The sequence below is a fragment of the Anabrus simplex genome, chromosome 10, assembly GCF_040414725.1.
Source record: "Anabrus simplex isolate iqAnaSimp1 chromosome 10, ASM4041472v1, whole genome shotgun sequence".
NCBI classification, from domain to species: Eukaryota; Metazoa; Arthropoda; class Insecta; order Orthoptera; family Tettigoniidae; genus Anabrus; species Anabrus simplex.
This window is the reverse complement of record NC_090274.1, coordinates 130,779,490-130,796,510: the sequence shown is the minus strand read 5'-3', so window position 1 is coordinate 130,796,510 and position 17,021 is coordinate 130,779,490. Positions and strand designations below refer to the sequence as shown.

General features: G+C 37.7%; 1 protein-coding gene across 3 annotated transcripts in view; it reads left to right on the top strand.

The window, feature by feature from the left end:
- Nucleotides 1–17,021, top strand: part of LOC136882074 (zinc finger protein 501) — a 197,929-nt gene that overhangs the window by 14,490 nt on the left and 166,418 nt on the right. For all 3 annotated transcript variants that reach the window (XM_067154579.2, XM_068229318.1, XM_068229319.1), the window contains exons 3-4: nt 3,013–3,123; nt 10,501–10,559. Coding sequence is in view for 2 of the 3 variants with exons in the window: in XM_068229318.1 (XP_068085419.1) it covers nt 3,013–3,123; nt 10,501–10,559 (170 nt within the window). In the remaining variant the exon portion in view is untranslated. The remainder of the gene's footprint in view (nt 1–3,012; nt 3,124–10,500; nt 10,560–17,021) is intronic.

Genomic DNA, 17,021 nt, shown 5'->3' with positions numbered 1-17,021 from the left:
GGAAACAGTGATGACAAAAAACAAACAGGACTGAAATAGTGTTTGGTGACAACAGACTTAACATCGGCAGTCTAGATAAATATGTAAGTTTTTTCATTATATTAATAATTGTATATATTTTGTTTTTTGTCATCACTGTTTCCTGTTATCACTAATCTCGCTATCATTGACAAGTTTACGCTACGTAAACATTACTGTACATATACAGTAGAGCCTCGATTATCCGACCTAAACGGGACCTAGATTATGTCGGATCAGCGAAAATGTCGGATAATACAGAATTACTTTGAAAATTAACTAAAACAAACAGGAATGCCATTCTGTATTACTAAAACAATAACATGTTTTACAGCACTCTATTTATTGAATTATCAATTCAGTTGTACAGTACATGCAGTATTGAACGAAAACATTCCAAATATCTTACGAAAAGAAACTTGTCAACAATCAAGGATGAAAGGAGTTTCCGCCGATATTTCCTCTTCCGTGTTTCCAGCACACCTTGTTCCACTGGCTGGCATAATGACGTCACGTTAGGAGGGAGGAACATGAATTTGATGTCACCACTTCTAAGTTGCTGTTCATTTGGGTGTAATGGAGCGTTGTCTACTTGAAGAAAAGGTTTTCTAGGGAGATTGTTTGAAGCTAGAAATTTTTCTACATCTGGAACAAACTGTGTAACGAAATAGTCTTTAAAGATGTCAGCAGACATCCAGGCAGCCTTCTGATTTGTCTAATGGACTGGAAGAGCATTAACAGAAATATTTTTAAATGCCTTAGGCTTCTTTGCTTTACCAATCATAAGCAATTTTCCTTTTTAAGTACCCAGTAACATTACTACAGGCAAGAACATTAAATCTTTCCTTACTACGCTAGTAGCCAGGTGCAGACGTCTCGGCTTGGGCTGCGAGAGTTTTTTGATGGCACCATCTTGAAATTTCGCCCAGTCTCATCACAATTAAAAATCTGATAACCGGTTAAACCTTCAGCAAGTATTATTACTTGACATTCCTTTTTAAATTCAACAACCTCATCGGATTTAGCTGACAGTTTTTCTCCACAGATATTAAGCTGCCTAGTGCGGTACCGTTTTTTCCACCGATGAAGCAACCCAGAACTGGCAGTAAATTTAGGGTCCCTTTCATTAAACTCCTTCTGGAAATACACAGTCTTTTCTTGCAGGATGGGGCCAGATATTGGCAGGCCCTTTAGTCTCCACCAAAAGTTAAAAGTTAAGTCTACCAGTGTCGGATAACACGGAATGTCGGATAAGCGAAGGTCGGTTGAGCGAGACTCTACTGTACAAGCTTGTTTTTAAGTGATTTGATAGAATCTGAGGATGTTCTTGTAGAACGAAACATGTCATTCTTTGTATGTTAGTGTGTGTTTTACAGATATGTTTATAGTGTTTTAATTTACATTGTATTTGCTGTGTGTTTGACAGACTGAAAAGCCTTTGTTACATTTAACTAAGTCAACACTGGAAAACATGGCTTCATTTTTAACATATTTAGAGACTCTTTGGCAGTGAAATACGTAGCTGAAAGGCAAAGATAGCTGAAATACGATTACTAACATCTCGTAGACATGTTGGTATTGCAAAGAAATATCGATATGAATCCATGGAAACCTCAACAAAAGCAATAAAGAGAGGGGACGGAAATTTCCGTCATTGCATTTATGGGAACCCGCGGACAATGACGGAATTATCCGTCATTGCAAGGCAATGGGTTAATATGTTATGGGACCGGTTTCGACATATCTCCATGTCATCATCAGCTGATACACAAAATGGCAAGAAGTCAACACACAAAAAACATTAAAGGGTAATTGTAACACTTATGACACTTTCCTTGAAGAATTAATAATTGAAGTTCATGTAGCACTTTTCAGTGAAGATAATTTTGTAGATATCTTAGGTTCTTGAGCACTCTTGCTGTAGATCTTGAGGTTAAAAGAGGATGCAGCATAATTCACATGTGTATCCTTGCCTCATTAGGTTTGGTTGCTGTAGAACTGCTGTGTGATTTCAGCATTTCTACCACAAGAATGATTGTTTCAAAAAAACTATAAGGAGTAACTTCCTTTCGTGGGCAATGTCCCTTGTTATATTGATTAACCTTTATTTTCTCTATAACAATCTTATTCTGTTGCCTTCGTAGACCCACAATCAATACAGGAATTAAATTAACACTACATCATTTTCACAACATGCTACGCAATTACTAGCGGAATAGAAAAGAAGATGAGTGGTGCAGTCCCTCGACGAGTGAACCTAGCACACGCCTTAATCCTGCATAGCCAAGCACGGCAATGCATACGTGCATGAGTTAATTTCCAAAACAAATATTTCGAGTATTGTGTTATTTCCTCATTTGCAGAATTTAGGTAACATCTGTGATTCACCGGTTTACACCCTTCCCTTGTTAGAGTAAATGTATGTCAAAAGAGTTCTAATTTACGAGCACTACAGGAAGTATGGTGTCGAAACATACTTCACAAACGAGTGCGAGAAATTTACTCCTGTTTAACAACTCTAGGTCTGATATCTCTCATAATGGAATAGTGACAAACATGATCATATATCAGATCATGTTCGAGAAATTAGAGCCAATATTGGAGAGTAATCTTGTCTGGGTGGTCAGCACGGTGGCTTGCAGATCAGATCAGGAATTACTACTGTCAGTATCAAAATTTCTGATAAGGAGGGTACATTAGGCAGTGATGAATAGATTACTCCATGCTGTAGGATGCCTGCATGGAGGAGTGACATTTTGCTAGTTGCTTTACGTCGCACCGACACAGGTAGGTCTTATGGCGACGATGGGACAGGGAAGGGCTAGGAGTGGGAAGGAAGCGGCCGTGGCCTTAATTAAGGTACAGCCTCAGCATTTGCCTGGTGTAAAAATGGGAAACCACAGAAAACCATCTTCAGGGCTGCCGACAGTGACATCAGTCTTGATACTGTGCTAATTATGAAATGTAATCTCCAATTTCTTTTTCCTTTTCTAGGATTCAGAGTTAAATAATGCTCTTGATAATAAACATTTTGTGAAGATTGAGACTGAGGCTCCTTCTGTGACTCCAGCATTAGATTCCAGAACAGAAGATGGCACAGTGATGGTAAGTTCAGCCACTTCTTAGTTCTAGACATTGAAATGGGGTTTTTTTTTGTGTGTGTGGTTTGTTTTGAATTCTTCTTTCTCAGACTATTGTCAGGAGGAATGAACATTACGTACATTTCTTTTGACTATAATATCGGGATAGTATGAAGGAGGTCTCATACGTCTGTGTTTTACAAGAATGGTACATTTCAACAACAAAAGTCCCCAGTTGTAGCACTTCAGGCAAGCGAACATCCCAGGATATGAGCTGCAAATTTTAGGTAAATAAAATATAATAAAGTACAAGAATATATTATTTATTTATTTTTAAAAATTGCAATCCTTTTCTTAATCATCCTTGTCTGGTTGATTAGATTAGCAGTTTGCTTTTTTTCTACCACCACGAACACTAATGTGAGTCAGTGCAGAGTTTTACTGAAGCCCTTATAACTACATTTGGTGCTGAAATTTTTCAAAAATCTAAATCCACCTGAGGGTATTGAACCAAGGAGCACCTTACAGATAGAATTATGTAAATAAGTTAATTTGGCTAGGATTTTAATCAAAAAGGAAACGAGTAAAGAAACAAGCAATTTTAGGCAGTTTTCCGGAACTGCAATTAGGCTGGAAGTGATTTTTAAATTTTTTAAATTTTTTTAATACAGTTATCCAAGACTCACAATTTGAAACCTTTCTCTGCCCCTTAGCCCTTCAACTTTCTGCACTATTGAGGAAAATGCTTAATGTTACATTTTTCTGGGTACCCTACTTTGTCTGCTAAGACATGTTGTCATTAAGAGATCTTTTAAAACTTATCTCGGCTGAAAGGAACTCTCCTGGATGTAAAGCTTCCATGGCCTGTTAAATTACTGTGAAGTTCTTGCTTGAATTGTGTTGTTGTTTTCTCCCCGAGCAGCTGAAATTACTGTGCCTCGCCTTATATCAAATATTCCTATCTTCATGCAGTTTTGTTCTTGGACATTTTCCTCATGAATCTCACAGTTGATGAACTTGGCAGTGAAAATTTAAATTTTTAATTAATTTTTTTAATATCACAGGAATAGATTGTAAGATCTGCGGCTGTGAAAGCCATTTTTGATATTCTAACTCCATGGGGAGTAATATTTTTTGGAAATGGAGAATTCACTTCTCCTTTAGCAGGTTGGCAATCCCTATTTGCTAACACGGCAGGACTGTGCGCTTGGTCTGCCACTGCTAAGCAGAGTCCTGGAGGGGCGTGCCAATCCAGCTGATGAGCCCAAATGGCACGTCTGGGCGAAACTCTGCAAAATGCACATGGCCTAACCACCCAAAAGCTGGTTCTATTCCTGTGATTGTAATTTTTTTAAATTACAAATTTATGAGGATTTGAATATTGACAAACTTCAGCATAGTCTACTAACATCTCAACTTAAGAGGTTATGTGAATGCTATAACCAAAATCCATGTAACAGCAGATTTCCCACCAGGATTACTAACAGTGCAGTTAGTAGTCTGTTAGATCATGTTTATGTCAGTAAGCTGTGTAAGTGCAAACTGTATAACATAATTAATGATTATAGTGATCATAATTTATTAGTCTGCGATATAAATTGGTTACCGAAAGTAAGAATGAAAAAGTCATACATGAAACCAAAAACATGTAATGTGAAGAATATGAATGTTTATATGTCTACCAATCCTATGATCATCAGTTAAGGTGATAGTTGTGATGTGATAGTAAACAAACTTAACAACTATCTGCAGGAAGCCAATAGTAGCAGTAGGCTGATAAATCAGAATTATAAAGCAAATAATAAGATTTTCAAAGGTAGACAATATCGCCCATGGATGAATGGGACACTTTGCAGCCTCATTGCCCAAAAGAATGAAGTTTACGGTAAAATAAAAGACAACAACTTAGAGTAAAAATGGGCTGTCATTATGCATCACAGCAATTGATAAATGACTATAAGCTATTATGTAGTCAGGTAACTAAACTTAAAAGAGAGTTGGAAAACATAAACAGATTAAGTAATAGCAAAAACAGTCCTTCGAAAATCATAAATGAAATCTTAACATCAAATTTTAACAAGAACAGAAATTTCCAACTCATAGTTCAAGATAATGTTGTGACTTTTCCAGTAGAAATATCTAAATTATTTAATGACCATTTTATTAATATAGGAAAAACAGTAGCTACCAATACTGCTACCCACAAATCACCTAATATTGGAAATGGGCCGAGTAATTCATTGTTCTTGAAACCTACTAATGACCTTGAAGTTGCGGAAATAATAGGAAAATTAAAAAATAGCCGTAGTAGTGATGTGTACGGTATTAGTAATAACCTACTTAAGAGTCTAGCTGTGCATTTAATTCCGTGCATTACAAAGTTAATCAACAAATCGTTAAGTGAAGGTACTGTTCCACGTGAGTTAAAAATTGCCAAGGTCACACCTGTGTATAAAGGGTCTGATAAATTTGATCTTAATAACTACAGACCTATATCAATCTTTCCCATTGTATCAAAAATCCTAGAGATAGTGGTCAAAGATAGGCTATTAAAATACCTACAATGTAATGACTATTTTTATCCATATCAGTATGGATTTTTGCATAACTCTAGTACCTACAATGCTGTGGAAGACATTATTATTAAGCTACAGGAGTCCTTAGACTCATGTATGGTAGCATCAGACCTCTTTATAGATCTTCAGAAAGCATTTGACACAGTTGGTCATAACATTTTGCTACTGAAGATGGAAGCAGCAGGGGTTAGAGGTTTAGCACTTAACTGGTTTACAGATTATCTCAGAGAGAGTGTACAGTTTGTTAGTTGTATGGGAGCAGAACGCATATTGCAGACTATAATAACTGTTGTGGCTCAAGGTTCTGTTCTAGGACCAATATTATTTCTTGTATTTGTCAAAATATCGGTAACTTGCCACTGTTCGTCAAATTGTCATTATTTGCTGATGACACAAATATTTTTCACACAGGGAGTTGTATAATCTTGAAACAAAGATGCAACGTAACATATCTTTAATTCAGACCTGGCTTACTATCAACCGACTAAGAATTAATTATACTAAAACTAAATATATGATATTTCACAAACCATTATGTACATTTCCTCTGGACATCAACTTAAGTTTCTATGACCAAGTGATACCTCGAGTTCAATCAACCAAATTTCTAGGACTTAGCATGAGTCGCTAACTTGGGAGAATCACATCACAATGCTGTGTGATAGAATAACTCCTCCTATTGGTGTACTCAGCCGATTAAAATACGAAGTTTCTCGTGGACTGTTGAAGAGTATTTATCATGCATTAATTGAAAGGCACCTGAATTACATGATTCATATCTGGGCATGTTGCAGTAAAGAACAATTTGGAAAGATCAGTATCTTATAGAAAAGAGCACTGAAAATACTCTTCAACTTACCCACCTTACCACCAACCATACAGGTCTATCAGTATTGTAATGTGCTGTCACTAGATGATCTTCGTAAAAAAGCATCAGCCATTATGTTGTATAAATTGAAGAATGGACAAGCTCATTCGAACACACTGTGCAACTTGAATTCTGATAAACATTCATACAGTACAAGAGAATCTACTAAAATTCACTGTAAATCATCATCAAAGTCTACTAAGTATGGCACTAATTCTTTATGGCATGACTCTGTAAAGTTTCTCAATAGCCTTCCTGAGCATATTCGAGAAGCTGCTAAATTACCCATCTTTAAAACCTAGCTTGTTAATTTTCTAAAAGTAAAAATGTCAAGCCTTTAGAGTACTGATTTAGTGTACTATATCACTGCTGTTCATATTTGGTTTCTATCACTATGATACCTTAATATTATTATAATTCATTGTACAGTATATTATATTTTTGTCCTAGAAGCTGATGTTCTCAGATCTCATCTTTGTTGCCAAATGTAATCAGTTGTACTGCACCATTATCAGCCCTTGCTCAGGTGCCTCTTTTGAAATAAAAAAAATATTGTATGTTAGAATATCTATATATCTAACTCTTGACTGATGACAGGGCGTTTTCCTGACCTTGAAAGCTAGTTTGTAGCTGCGATGCTTAGTGCTCATTCGAGGAGTTCTCAATCGATGGCCGAAGCCTGGATTGTTCACTTGCAAAGGTGCTTTCATAACAGCAGTGCATCTTCCAGATCAACAATTCACAATTTTATAAGTAAATTTGACAGTACTGTCACAACTGAAAATAAGAACTGCAAGCACAAACAAACAGGATCTAAAGGAAAACACTACGAATGAAGTCAGAAATATTACAGTGGAAGAACTCATCCATATCGGTCAGAAGATGCATTTCAGATATAACCCAGAAAGGACGATACTTCCAACGTCCGCACGTGCGCTTGGTGGCGGAAAGGCAAACACATCAATCATGTTCAATATTCTGTCACATGTTCCAACAGTCTGGTCCAAATTAATTATGCACATTTTTACGTAGTCAGATTAAACTCAGAACTTTTATTAGTAACTATAATTATATTATTATTATTATTATTATTATTATTATTATTATTATTACAGTATATTCTATTGCATGGGAATTAGTTTACATAATAATTTTTGTCATCAGTGCAGAAGTGAAAAATAACATAAAAACTGAAGTGGAGTGATGCAGCTAGAAGAAACCTGTGGTCTTTTAGTTTCCCAACCTGATAAATAACTTAGTCTAGGAGGCTAACTATCGTAAAATGTTACATTCCGGTAGACACTATTATCATTTTCGTGCCCATTTTTATGTGCGGAAGTATTTTCAGCATTACTGTTACTCAAATTATCAACACTGACCTGAAAAGCGTCGTCATTGCTGTGTGCTCCGCCCCGGACCATTCTCTTCGCATGTTTTCTTGCTTTTGTAGCAGTCACTGGAAATTCCTCTTCTGAATCTTCAGAAACAGCATATGATGGTCCGGGATCATTCCGTTCTTTTTTACGCGGAGGTCCAGTCGATGAAGTTTCACGTGCAATGCTGGAGTTCAATACACCTTCATCTTCACTTGACAGTTCTCTAAACTCTTCGTCTAATTCAAATAAATAATCATCGTAACAGCTATCTAAATAAACGTGCATACGTATTTGGTCTTCATTCATATTTGCCGCTTTTATGTTGTAAATTCAACTGAGACAATTAGCATTCACAGATAAATTCGCCTAGTATGACACGTGTGCAGCACTACTCCATGTAAACACAGCTGACAGGCTGCGGGTAACCATGACGATACACGGCTACATATATCTCATATTTTTTCCGTGGAGATAAGAGAACGGCTTCCTTTGTGCACAAAAAATTGCTCTAGAAACTCCAGGGATATCGATCGACCTCAATGAGGTCAAAGAATTTCAATAAATAACTTCTCAAGTAGAACGAAACATAATGTCGAGCTCACCTCGACGTTGGACCGGAAGAGGTTATTCATGAAGGTTATTTCATGAATGAAACCTGCTCAAGACTGAATGTGTGGGAAATGTCCATGCCAAATTTGATTTGTGCTGGTCCTGTAGTTTTGGGGTGCTTGAAGGTGGAAGGGACACACTATCCTAGTTTAAGCTATTGTATTTTCTGCAAATGACAGGGCAGTATTTTGAAATGAAACATAGTCCTGAAACAGTTTACTGTGATAACTTTCATGCAAAATTTCAGGTATTTCCGCCCAACAGCTTAGACTTGATGATGTCTCAGAAGTCAGATATACACCACTTTATATACATATACAATGACTGGCAAAAAAGGTGGAACATAAATTTCTTATATTGAATCTTAATTCATTCTACTAAAATGTATCTCTTTTTCAATATTCATTTAAATTTTACGAAAACTAGATGGTTGCTTATATAAAATATGGATACCTGCCAACTTTCCCAATTTAGGCGGGAGACTCCACTGCTATATTTCAGACGAGTGAGTGAGTGAACCGTAAGGAGGAGGGTACAAGTAGCCAACATTGGAAATAATCTTCAAGAAAAGGGACTGCTAAATTGAGAAGAAAAAAATTGAATGAGGAATGAGTTATCTGGAAAATTTATGATGTCCATTAACGGACCAACTACATTGGTATTATAAATTTTCTAATTTGGGACGAATATTTCAGGTTCCCCATGGGAATCAACATCTATGTCATCTGATGGCCAGGCAGGCATCAATTTTTGGAAATGAGACAAAGTCTCTCATAGTGCATTGGCACTGCGGGTGGCTCCAAATAGCCTACGCAGTGGCCTCCATGGTATGCACTAGCCATGCGTCTTGGTGGGTGTGCTATTTACCTTCTGATGAGCCCAGTTTAGCACACTAGGGCAAAATGCTGGCAGCCAGGAATGAGTTAACTGTAGAATTTATAATATCCAATATTGGACCAACTACATTGGTATTATAAATTTACTCATTCGGGACAAATATTTCAGGTTGCCTATGGGAATCAACATCTATGCCACCTAACACAAGACCATGAAGATCAATGAGGAAACATCTGTGCTCGTTTATGAGGCTGAAGGAGACAATTTCTTGTCAAATCTTGTCACAGGCGATAAAGCATGGATTCATCACTTCGAACTGGAAATCAAAACGGCAAGCCGTGAACTGGCGCCACACTAACTTTCTGACAAAGAAAAAGTTCAAAAGCGTACGCTGAGCTCGTAAAATCTTGTGGGACTCTGAGTGGGGTTATTCTGTTCAATGTCCTCCCTTGTGGTGAAACAATCAACTCTGAACTGTATTTCGCTACTCTAAGGAAATTGAAGAATTGACTTGAATGTGTTCACAGCCACAAAAGGCATAATGAATGAATAAATAAATAAATAAATAAATAAATAAATAAATAAAAATGCAAACAAACTCCTCCTCCACGACAACACAAGACCTCACACAAATTGCATACCCGATAGGAGCTCGTAAAATTTCAGTGGACTGTTCTTCTTCATAGAGCCTGCAGCCCTGATCTCACACTTTCTGACTTCCATCTGTTTGACTCAAGGAAGGATCACTCCGCAGGAAGCACTGCATGAATAATGGGGAAGTTATCGATGGAGGACATTGGCTCCAACATCGACCATTGGAGTGGTACCATGCAGGCATACAGGCCTGTACATTATGGTGACAAGGCCATAGGATTGAATGGAAACTATATTGAAAAATAGGGTATTGTAGCAAAATGTTTGGGAAATAACATGGTGTATTTGAATCTTCAATAAAACCAACCTGCTTTTAGGAAAAAAAAGTGTTGCATTATATATTAAACACCCTCCATATTTTAAAATGGTTTAGTGTAAGAGAGCGCAGTGAGTCCTAACTTTGCCATAAATAAAGGTATCTAACTAGACTTAGTGTTGTTATTCTTCATTGTAATAAAGGATGGTGTCTACTCTCTCTACAGAACTTGAAAGAAGAAACTTGCGATGACAAAGACGACCTTGGAGAGACACAGCTTTGTGTGTAAGTAGAAGTCTAAAGTATAGGGAAGTTGAAATTATCATGACAAAGTCAGCAACTTATTTCTTCAATAAGAATGATGGTAATGTTGTAGTTATTTGTTAAGTTGACTTAAACATTTGTGGTATTCATAGTTGTTCATGAAACTGTTAAATTAGAAAGTACTACTAAGCTGCAGATGCTGTGCTAAATAAAGTATGAGAAGATACAAAGCCATCGTCACAGCAGTTGAATATGGGAGTTATTTTTTGACATAGTATTTGTGCTTTTGAACATTTCTGTGAGTTTGATCATCACTTTTGATACCATAAGTTGTGAAAGAGAGCAGAGACCACCAGCAACTATCTGTAGGTAATTAACACAAACAGAAAAAATATCAGGCAAATATTTGCAGATTTTCTTTCAGGTACAATGTACTTCCTTCAAAGAGGTGTTTATTCATTTTAAACTTCAACATTAATTTCCATTAAACAAATTTATTTTTATGCAAGAAGTTGTGGCATCATACACAACCATTAACCCGGCTCAAGAGAGATAGGGTCATCTTCCCTATCCTTCACTTGAGTAATTCTTGTCTGGCGCATCCACATTGCGGGGGTGGGTATCCTCCACATCGGTAGGTCGTTGTGATGGAGAGCTAAGTTCAGGCAGGGACCCAGTCTCACGGGGTATAACGTGGAACCCATGCCCAGGGTTACAGGTGAAGACCTTAACAGCATCTTAGACAGAGAAGGAGACCTTGGGAATGGCGAAGATGGTGGATGAGGCAACCCATCCTCTCTGGGGAAAATTAGAAGATCTTGTGGAGAAGAGGGACCTTCACAGGCTAAGGGAGTAAACTCCAAAAGAAAATCCTCAGATCCGTTAGGCTTAGCAGGTCAGCAGATGAGTAAATTTGTACTTTCTTTCAACTATAATACAAGCCTCGGATGGAAGTTTAAAAATGGAAATGGAATTGACAAGTCTCTGACTACAGTTGCACAGTATGATGGTAATGCTGATGTTCGTGCAAGTGTTAGTTCAATACCTGAAGTTGAGTATGTAAATTAAAAAATTATAATAATGCACATACATGTAAACAAGGAACTACTGAAGATAGTGCAGGTGTATGTTCCACAGACAGGATGCAGTGTGGAAGAAAAAGAAGAGTTCCTCAATGAACGGGAAACACATATTGTTAGAGATGGGATCATGGTAATGGGAGATCTGAATGCCCATGTGGGAACTGATAGAATGGGATATGAGAATGTTCGTGGCCCACATGGGTATGGCGATAGAAATGAAGTTGGAGAGAAACTGTTGGACTTTTGTATCAGAAATAATCTGATAATAAAAAACACATTGTTTATGAAGAGGAATAGCCATAAATCAGCCGATATTGTTGGGATGGACAGTATGGAACACTCATCGATTTTATTATAACAGACCGAGGGTGGGGAAGATACGTCATGAATACGAAGATAATCCCCAGTGAAAGTATGGAAGGTAATCATAGATTATTAATTGTGGAATTAAAACCAGTAAAAATCCCTAAAATTATATTGAACATGAAACCAAAGATCAGGACTTGGGAATTGGAGGAGGAGGATAAAAGAATGGCAATCCAAGATTGTATAAAAAGGAAGTTGCCTAACACGGAAATATGAAGTGGAGAAGAAGAGTGGACAATTTAAGACACATTTGTGGAAGCAGCAATTGAGGTATGCGGCAAAACAAAAGCAAAGGTTAAGAGAAAGGAGACACAATGGTGGACAGACAAAATAAAAAATAAATTAAAGAAAGGAACAAGGTGAAGAAAGAAATGGATAAGGAAAAGTGAAACACATATCAGAGGAATGAGAATAAGATAGAAAGGTTACATGTGAAATACAAAAGATTGAAACCAGAAGTAAAGAGGAGTATCAAGGAAGAAAAGGAGAAATGTTGGAGAGAGTTTATCAACAAAATTGAGCAAGATAGTCGAGGAAATCAGAAAGTATTATACGGAGTAATAAAATCGAAAAGAATAAATTAAGCAAAAATTATGGCATTAGAGAAAGAAGATGGATCCGTAGTGCGTAACGAAAAGGGTCTTGAGAAGGTGATGGCAAAGTATTTTGAAAAACTTTATAATGAGGATGACTGCTCAGAAAATAGAAATAATAGATGGAGAAAAAGAAGAGAATCCGATAACATGGTTGGAACTTGAAAAGGCAGTGAAAGCAATGACCAATGGTAAAGCAAGTGGAAAAGACAAATTCAATGCTGATATGATTAAGGCAGCAGGAAACATTGGACTACAGTGGCTATACAGAGCCCTCAATGCCATATGAAAAGATGAAATAATACCTAAATATTGGCAACAAGGGAGCATTGTACCACTGTTCAAAAAAACAGGAAGAAATGTAAAAATTATAGAGGTGTGTTGTTTGAGTCATCAGTCCATAGACTGGTTTGATGCAGCCCTCCATGCCACCCTATCCTGTGCTAACCTTTTCATTTTGACGTAACTATTGCATTGTACATCTGCTCTAATCTGCTTGTCGTATTCGTACCTTGGTCTACCCCTACCATTCCTACTGCCTACACTTCCTTCAAAAACCAACTGAACAAGTCCTGTATGTCTTGAAATGTGTCCTATCATTCTACCTCTTCTTCTTGTCAAATTTAGCCAAATCGATCTCCTCTCACCAATTTGATTCAGTATTTCTTCCTTTGTGATTCAATCTATCCATCTCACCTTCAGCATTCTTCTGTAACACCACATTTCAAAAGCTTCTATTCTCTTTCTTTCTGAGCTAGTTATCTTCCATGTTTCACTACCATACAATGCTACTGTTGGAGTGTTGAACTGAATGCTGTAGCACACATGTTGTATTACTAAACAGCGATGATTACTCTTGTAGTGGACTGTATTTTGGTTAAGCACGTGACAAGACCATAGGGCCAGTCATTCACCAATATTACATGTAATAAAACTTTTATTGCCGGGCTGAGTGGCTCAGACGGTTAAGGCGCTGGCCTTCTAACCCCAACTTGGCAGGTTTGATCCTGGCTCAGTCCGGTGGTATTTGAAGGTGCTCAAATACGACAGCCTCGTGTCGGTAGATTTACTGGCACGTAAAAGAACTCCTGCGGGACTAAATTCCGGCACCTCGGCGTCTCCGAAGACCTTAAAAAGTAGTTAGTGGGACATAAAACAAATAACATTATTATTATTATAAAACTTTTATTACAATTATACATGATTAACACAGGCATAGAAACTAGTCTTACGTTAAACAATAAAATGAAATGCCTGGATGGCTATCGATTAAGTTTGAGGCCATGTGGCCATGAATGCATGTCTAGCCGACATGTTGTCACTGATCAAGTCTGTCTTCTCTCATTGCCGGAAACCAGATGCATTCTGGTCATTCAAATGAGACGTGGCCAAGAGCACGCTCTGTATAAATTTTCTAAGAGGACGAAACAGCTACGCTCCAGATGAAAGTCTTCAGAAACATCTTTCAAATTCCTATATCAATGTGTGAAGTGAGCAAATTTCTTTTCTTAAGAAAGCTCTTCCTTGCTTGTGCTAATCTGCATTTTATGTCCTCCTTCTGCCATCGTTAATTATTTTACTACCCAAGTAACAATATTCATCTACTTCCTTTAAGACTTAATTTCCTAATCTAATATTTCTTGCATCACCTGCCTTCATTCGACTGCTCTCCATTACTTTTGTATTGGACTTATTAATTTTTATCTTGTACTCCTTACCAAAAACTTCGTCCATACCATTCAGCAGCTTCTCGAGATCTTCTGCAGTCTCAGATAAAATAACAATATCATCGACAGTTTTCTAGGTCACGATTTCCTCTCCTTGGATTGTGATTCCCTTTCCAAATTCCTCTTTGATTTCCTTTACTGCTTGCTCTATGTAAAAACTGAAAAGGATGGGGAGGTATAACCCTATTGTCATATGGGCTAAAAATAATGGAGAAAATCATAAACAAAAGACTGAGGGATATAATAGAAGCACAGTTAGAGGAAGAACAATATGGCTTTAGACCAAATAGGTCAACAATAGACTTTGATATTTACATTGCGAACAATAATGGAAAAACATCTGGATAGGAACGAGGAAATCATCTTCATATTTTTGGATTTGGAAAAAGCTTATTATACAGTTAAGTGAAAACATGTTATGGGAATGCCTACTGAAAAGGAATGTACTAAAATCATTAATTAACAAGATAAAAATGTTGTATCATGAGAGTAAAAGCAGTGTACAAGTGGGGAGTGGTAACTCTGAAAATTTTATACAAAAAAAAGGTCTCAAGCAAGGAAGTGCACTGTCGCCATTATTGTTTATTATATTGATGGATGAAATCATAAAATGTATAAAACAGTATCAGTAATGATGAGGTGATTTCGGGAAAGGAGAATGGACATACATACATTACATACATTATCATTATAGACTGTTATGCCTTTCAGCGTTCAGTCTGCAAGCCTCTGAGAATTTACTAAACGTCGCCACAATCCTCGATTTGCAACTAGTGTTGTGGCCTCATTTAGTTCTATACCTGTTATCTTTAAATCGTTAGAAACCGAATCTAACCATCGTCGTCTTGGCCTCCCTCTACTTCTCTTACCCTCCATAACAGAGTCCATTATTCTCCTAGGTAACCTATCCTCCTCCATTCGTCTCACATGACCCCACCACCAAAGCCAGTTTATGCGTACAGCTTCATCCATCGAGTTCATTCCTAAATTAGCCTTTATCTCCTCATTTCAAGTACCCTCCTGCCATTGTTCCCACCTGTTTGTACCAGCAATCATTCTTGCTACTTTCATGTCTGTTACTTCTAACTTATGAATAAGATATCCTGAGTCCACCCAGCTTTCGCTCCCGTAAAGCAAAGTTGGTCTGAAAACAGACCGATGTAAAGATAGTTTCGTCTGGGAGCTGACTTCCTTCTTACAGAATACTGCTGATTGCAACTGCGAGCTCACTGCATTAGCTTTACTACAGCCTTGATTCAATCTCACTTACTATATTACCATCCTGGGAGAACACACAACCTAAATACTTGAAATTATCCACCTGTTCTAGCTTTGTATCACCAATCTGACATTCAATTCTGTTGAATTTCTTACCTACTGACATCAATTTAGTCTTCGAGAGGCTAATTTTCATACCATACTCATTGCACCTATTTTCAAGTTCCAAGATATTTTTTTTTTTTTTTTTTTTTTGCTAGGGGCTTTACGTCGCACCGACACAGATAGGTCTTATGGCGGCGATGGGATAGGAAAGGCCTAGGAGTTGGAAGGAAGCGGCCGTGGCCTTAATTAAGGTACAGCCCCAGCATTTGCCTGGTGTGAAAATGGGAAACCACGGAAAACCATCTTCAGGGCTGCCGATAGTGGGATTCGAACCTACTATCTCCCGGATGCAAGCTCACAGCCGCGCGCCTCTACGCGCACGGCCAACTCGCCCGGTGTTCCAAGATATTAGACTGCAGGCTTTCGGCACAATCTGCCATTAAGACCAAGTCGTCAGCATAGGCCAAACTGCTTACTACATTTCCACCTAACTGAATCCCTCCCTGCCATTTTATACCTTTCACCAGATGATCCATGTAAACTATGAACAGCAAAGGTGAAAGATTACAGCCTTGTCTAACTCCTGTAAGTACCCTGAACCAAGAACTCATTCTACCATCAATTCTCACTGAAGCCCAATTGTCAACATAAATGCCTTTGATTGATTTTAATAATTACCTTTAATTCCATAGTCCCCCAGTATGGCGAACATCTTTTCCCTCGGTACCCTGTCATATGCTTTCTCTAGATCTACGAAACATAAACACAACTGCCTATTCCACTCGTAGCATTTTTCAATTACCTGGTGCATACTCAAAATCTGATCCTGACAGCCTCTCTGTGGTCTGAAACCACACTGGGTTTCATCCAACTTCCTCTCAACGACTGATCGCACCCTCCCTTCCAGGATGCCAGTGAATACTTTGCCTGGTATACTAATCAGTGAGATACCTCGATAGTTGTTGCAATCCTTCCTGTTTCCTTGCTTGTAGATAGGTGTAATTACTGCTTTTGTCCAATCTGAAGGTACCTTACCAACACTCCACGCTAATTTTACTACTCTATGAAGCCATTTCATCCCTGCCTTCCCACTATACATCACCATTTCATGTCTAATTTCATCTATTCCTGCTGCCTTATGACAATGGAGTTTATTTACTATCCTTTCCACTTCCTCAAGAATAATTTCACCAACATCATTTTCCTCCTCCCCATGAGCTTGGCTGTTTGCAACACCACCATGATGATTTCCTTTTACATTGAGAAGATGTTCAAAATATTCCCTCCACCTCTCCAGTGATTCCCTGGGGTCTATTATGAGTTCACCTGAATTACTCAAAACACTGTTCATTTCCTTTTTCCCACCCTTCCTAAGATTTTTTATTACTGTCC